At 39.4% G+C, this 6,000-nt stretch overlaps 1 protein-coding gene across 4 annotated transcripts in view; it reads right to left on the bottom strand.

The window, feature by feature from the left end:
• abcc8 (ATP-binding cassette, sub-family C (CFTR/MRP), member 8) overlaps positions 1-6,000 on the bottom strand; it is an 82,743-nt gene that overhangs the window by 18,573 nt on the left and 58,170 nt on the right. For 3 of the 4 annotated variants that reach the window (XM_025006522.2, XM_017418967.3, XM_017418966.3), the window contains 7 exons: positions 4,923-5,025; positions 4,471-4,584; positions 3,375-3,495; positions 3,134-3,264; positions 2,953-3,031; positions 2,730-2,838; positions 1,400-1,503 (listed from right to left, as the gene is read on the bottom strand). In XM_025006522.2, coding sequence (XP_024862290.1) covers positions 1,400-1,503; positions 2,730-2,838; positions 2,953-3,031; positions 3,134-3,264; positions 3,375-3,495; positions 4,471-4,584; positions 4,923-5,025 — 761 coding nt within the window. Of the gene's footprint in view, positions 1-1,399; positions 1,504-2,729; positions 2,839-2,952; positions 3,032-3,133; positions 3,265-3,374; positions 3,496-3,954; positions 4,241-4,470; positions 4,585-4,922; positions 5,026-6,000 lie in introns of those variants that run through there. The other variant, XM_017418968.3, reaches the window with a different exon arrangement.

Below are 6,000 nucleotides of genomic sequence, written 5' to 3'. Positions count from 1 at the left end.
TCCTCATGGATGAAGGGGTTAGTGACTTTTGGTCCTGGGCTAGGGTTAGGGTCTCCTTAGGGTTGAAGGGGTCAGGGCTTTTTGGCCCTGGGCTAGGGTTAGGGTCTCCTTGGGGTTGAAGGGGTCAGGGCCTTTTGGCCCTGGGCTAGGGTTAGGGTCTCCTCAGGGTTGAAAGGGTCTGGGACTTTTGGCGCTGGGCTAGGGTTAGGGTCTCCTCAGGGTTGAAGGGGTTAGGGCCTTTTGACCCTGGGCTAGGGTTAGGGTTTGCTCAGGGTGTAATAAAAGATTAAATATCTAGGTCCTCCCATTACAAAATCAACCTTTTTAGAAAGCCTCTTCATCAGATTATGGGCATCAATAACCCTTAACCCTCCCTTCCACCCAAGTTGGACAAAACTGAGCAGTTTATTTTAAAACACTTATATTTCTGTTCATTTTAGCACAATAATGGGTTTTAAACATTTATAAAGAGGCTTTATGAAAATGGAAACTTGCTCAGTAATTGAAATGAGAACCCTAAAGATGATTCTCTCATTATTCAAGACACTGTAACATGATAACAATTTTCCCTGGGTCTATAAGATTTATGGGTTCTCCTCACAAATATTACTCTTTTATCATAAAAAACAAATTAATACAACATGTTTGGTTTTATATTGAATGTGCTACTAACATCTATTAGTATCTAAGCATAAAAAAATCTAAATATATAAATGAATAAGGTGTTTTATTGTATATTTATCTTAGTAACTCCATTATTACTGCATGGCTCTCCAGAGTGCCATGTAAACTGCTTTATATGCAACATTTATTTAACTAAATCAAAGGATGAAGCTCATTATTTATAAGATCTTTTACCACAGATCAATATCTTATTGATCATCTTGGCTCCAGTTCAGTTTTAACTATTCCACCCCATCCCTGACGCACACTTTCATCAGTGTAACATACTGTGAGTTTGTTTCTGAACACCAGAAATACATCAGATGAGACGAGAAACAGTCTTCTATTCCATAAAAGCAGCAAATGGCTTGTTTTCTTATGAAAAATTGCAGAAGATGACAGAATGGAGTGATGAACTGTTAAACAGTAAGAGGTAAAGTAAGACTCTGTGGAGAAAGGAGCCCTCGGTGTGTAGTTTTGGTGTGCAGGGCATCTGACTGAGTCTGCTGCAGCCTTCAGCTGTCAGATCTGCTGTAATAAGCTGCTGAAGTCAGTTAAAAATTTAATGCTGAAGTAACTCGATCCAGCAGTTTGACACATGGTGACCACAGTCTGCGTTTACCTCAGGGCCAGAAAAAACTAATTATTCAACTAATACAGTTTATTTGAAGCATGTCCTTTAAAATGAATGGGAATGTGTATGTGTGTGTGTGTGTGTGTGCTCAGGCGCTCCTACCCAAACCTCCTGGAAGGGTTTTAACAACAGGCTTCAGCTGAGCGATCTCCAGTGCTTCCCACAACATCTCATCTGTTGCTTTCATCTCTGGATCCAGGTTGAACCTGCACACACATGCATGCACACACACACACTGAGTGCTGTGGTGACAATTACTCACACAAACAGTCATACCTGCAGGTCATTTTTAATCATTTAGTCTAAAATAAACATCTCAAAAGTGAAAAGAGTGAATGTTTCTGTTCTGGTGTCCAACAAACTGATCAAAACTTTGAACCTATCAACATTTACTAACAGAAACTAAATTACCCATAGATGTTTAGGGATAAAATTAGTCTCAGTTTGGTCTGAAAGAGAAGGTTTTGCAAAATTCTAACTTTAATGGCTGAAGAAAAACTAACATTCTGCTGAAATTTCACCACAATTTGTTAGAATAAATGAGAAATTCCTCTTCTACACACAGACACAGGTAAAAACATTATCCCCTACCTTTTTAAGGTCAATGATAATTATTTAAAAATATGTTTTCACCCTTTATAAGGGTGTACATGTTTGGTTTCTGTGACACATTAAACAAAATGAGGAAATCTTGTTTCGTGGTTTCATCTGCCTTCTTTATATTAACCTAAATTATCTCCTTTTCTGCTCACAGAAATACCTTAAGTCATTGATGTTATAACCATAATCATACCAAAGTAAAAGTAAAAGTAAAAAAAGGTTTGCAAATGTTCAGATTCTGTGATCTGATTTAGACATTTTGAGCAGTGAGCTGTGTGGGAGAAAGGTTAAGTTTTTAAATTCAGCCTAAATTCACCCATAGATAATAAGGACTACATGAGAGCTAAAACTAGACTCAGTGTTGAAATTGCATCTATTGTTCTTTGGGAAGAAACAAAAACTCATCAATTTTTCTCATTTGATAAGCTTAACCAAGAAAATACTTCACATTTAATTACTGCTGTGCATTTATCCTCACCCTCTGCACTCAGTGATTTTCAGCACTGACTTTAGACTTTAGAGCTCGTGCACAAAAACCATCGTATATCTTTTTTAAAACTATTTTTCCAATTATCTGTCCTCAAGCACAGAGAGGCTTTTATGGTCTGTACCCCCGAGGTTTAAAAATAAACAGCTCTGATTGTCTTCTCAGAGAAATGTGCTCTTATCTATAAGCAGCTCTCTTCATGTTTTAGATAAGTGTCATTAATGTGTGGGACTGTTTGCCAACTGCACATCTTCCTGGAAATGCTCTGTATGTCCCTCTTTGTTGCTATCATCAGATTTAAACGACCATAAGGAGACTTCCTGTTGACGGAGAAGTGCAACGTACCGTATGGTGCCGCTGAACAGGATGGGGTCCTGAAGGATGATGGACAGCCGAGACCTAAGGGTCTGCAGCGGCAGCTTGGAGATATCGATGTTGTCAATCACAATCCTTCCTGTGGGTGAGAGAAGGAAATAAATACAAAAGAAATGGCTGACATTGACTGATATATTCTTATTCTGGCATTTTGTTAGAGTACAGTATATAAACTGAAGCGATGATATTTTACCTTCAAACATGTCCACCATGCGGAAGAAAGCCAAGGAGAAAGAAGATTTGCCACTGCCCGTTCTGCCACAGATTCCCACCTGAAATCATTCACACATTTTCACAGATTTACCAATTATATTCATGTTATTTAAAATCCTTCCAGTACATATTTATTACACTGGTTTCCTCAATGTTATTACCTTCTGGCCAGGGCTCACTTGTGCGTTGACATTTTTGAGCACCGGCTTGAGTGTGGTGTCGTATCGGACGCTCAGATTCTGGATCTTAATTTCTCCCTGCCGAGGCCAACCATCAGGGACCTGAGAGACAGCTGAGACACGGACACGTCTGTTAGCAGCACGGATTGAACCATGCTTATCTTTCTGTTTGTGTTTAATAGAAATAATGGAGGGGATCCTGTGAACGTGCTGCTCCACTCACTGAGGAGTCCTTCGTAATTCTCTGGCTCAGTTTTCAGCAGACCATTAATCCTCTTCACCGAGCCGAGCTGAACCTCCATGTCTGCCAAGTTACGCACCATCCAGTTCATGTAGTTGGACACCTGATATACAAGAAGGAGGGGAGTTACAGCCACATAGTTCAGAGATTCGACTAGTGAGTTTTTACCACATACATTTTCCAAACTAAAGACCCGACATTCCTTGAAGGAATGCATATCACCCGCTACCTTTCAGGCCATTTTGGTCAAACCTTGTAAAATATGTTGTGTGTGATTTAATGTGACATCACAAGATCTCATGAGATCAGTTCAAAGTTGGAGTGAATGTTAAGGACTGAGCTACTATCACACCAAATTTCAGCTCAGTATCTGTAAAACTCCATGTTTTCTAAGGTTGTTTAGAAAGAGGTTGCCTCTTAAACTTACTCAAGCTTTTTTTTGGCTTTAAGTTACTGACAACTCTAAGTGTGCGACATCTCTGGATGTTTTACTGCGGTCAAACAGAGGTTTTATTCAGCTCCAAGAAAGTTTTCTATGTTTTTAAACAATTTGACCTCAGCTAATTGTGTCTCCAGTCATTTTCTAATTAAATTCCACACAAAGGAAACAGACGCCTCCTTTCTTTGTCCAACATTTTCCTGCTTTAAGTGGTTATTTTTATTTTCAAAGTGCCGAGCCGCTGCATGACCACCAAACGTTAGGACAAGGTTGAGGAGTCAAAACATTTATAAAGCTTTAAAATTAGCATCACCTTGACTTTTTAAAAAAACAAACATTAATGAGCTCTCAAAGTGTCCGAACCTTTACATGCTGCTCTTTCACGCTTTTTTTCCCTTCATTGTTTTCTCTGAAATTTAAAAAGAACAACAATGATTTCTTTAAGATGGCGAACGAAATTAAACATTTAACTTTATTTCGGGACATAATTCATGTAACCTTTTGCACTAAAAGACATTTCTTAAAAGATTATGATTCTGTATCTTTCAAGGCTCTGGTTGTTCTGCACATGTAAATATTATGAGAGTCAAACCAGCTCTTATATGGTGTTTAACCTTTGGTAAAAAGTATCAGATTTACCATGAGAGCATACGTGAGTCCGAGTCCCACCAGACCAGGGGACAGCTGGTTGTACAGAGAGTTGGTGATGGAGGCCACAGCTGCCACCAGCACCACACAGGCTCCGATGTACTCCTGCACAAACACACAAAGACGTGTTACAGTCAGGAAACCCCAGAAATAGATTCATATTATAGATCAGTTTGTTGACAGGAGACAGGACATGGGAAGGACACGTGTTGTTGTGTCTTCTGTTGGAATCTAACCACAGGAGGAGGGCGCCCATGCATAAAAACATGACGTGAAGACGATATTTTCTGTTGGTAAGTTAATCAGATCATCAGTATTTCAGCAACCCAACAGAGGGAGCAGTTACTCAGCAGCATCCTCGTGACCGTGAGCCTGAGACGTGAGCAACGCTGGAGCAGAACTGATCAGAATTTTAAACATCCAAGCAGCAGATGGGTCATTACCATGCGAACCTCCAGCCAACGGTTGGCGGCCGTGAGGAAGAGCGAGGCGATGTTGTTGGCATCGGTGAACTGAAGCAACCTCTGTCTGAACCTGGGCTCGTATCTGCCAAACGAGAGGATGTGATTAATTTCACAGCATCACCAGCCCTGGTAACCTTCCGCCTGCTAACAGCGTTTTCTGTTCCACTGCTTCAGAGTCGGGATTTAAAACTAGAAAGGTCCTGGTGAAGGAGAAACTTCAGGACTGAGGCTTTAGAAGTAAAATCCAGCGTCTCAATCACAAGTTACAAAGGTTAAAAAGATTCATCAGAATCTGCAGGTTTATATGGATTGTTCAGACCTGTTGAAGTTGAAGGTTCTGTGGAAAGGTTATGAACATTTATTATCTTACCTGTTGTAGATAGCTCTTTATTGTTTCTCTGTTTTTTCCAAACTTCAGTGTTTTTATTACAGTCTAACTACTTCTGTATGCTTTGTGGCATTTTAGCTGCTCATATATCAAAATATTCAGTTCATTCAAGAGATGGGAGTTATGACTTTGGGTTTTTGTAAATGTCAGATTTATAAATATTTTCCCCAGGGAGATATATTGACATTTCTTCAATTCCTTCAGAAACATTGTTCTCTTTAAAATCTGCCACAACAAACTTTATTTTTGTGTTCTTATGCTAACTTTAGTTTTTGGCTACCATTTCCCTACTTTTAGCTAATATTGTAAAAATTTCAGCTTTCAACTAACCATCAATTTCAGCAAAGTCAATCATCACTGTTATTTCTATGAAATTCTGTGGGTATTTGCAAGCACAATAGCTGCAGCAGCAGCTAGCTGTGGCATTTCCCAGGCAACCTGAGGCACTTACAGCTGGAATATTACCATATTTCTACCAGAATAATCATGCAGTAAAAAACTGACAGTGATGTAAAGGTTTATAAGACGGGATTTGCATGATGCACTTTAAAATCTTTGAGATTGAAGTAGTTTTAATACAACAGTAATCCACTTTGGTCTTGGCTCTGCTCGGACTAACAGTTAGCTTTTCAGTCCGGTCAGAATGAATCTATCTACAACAGATATCTG

This window comes from Kryptolebias marmoratus, linkage group LG11 (genome assembly GCF_001649575.2).
Source record: "Kryptolebias marmoratus isolate JLee-2015 linkage group LG11, ASM164957v2, whole genome shotgun sequence".
Lineage (NCBI taxonomy): Eukaryota > Metazoa > Chordata > Actinopteri > Cyprinodontiformes > Rivulidae > Kryptolebias > Kryptolebias marmoratus.
The sequence above is the reverse complement of the archived record's forward strand: the minus strand, read 5'-3'. Positions and strand labels throughout refer to the sequence as shown.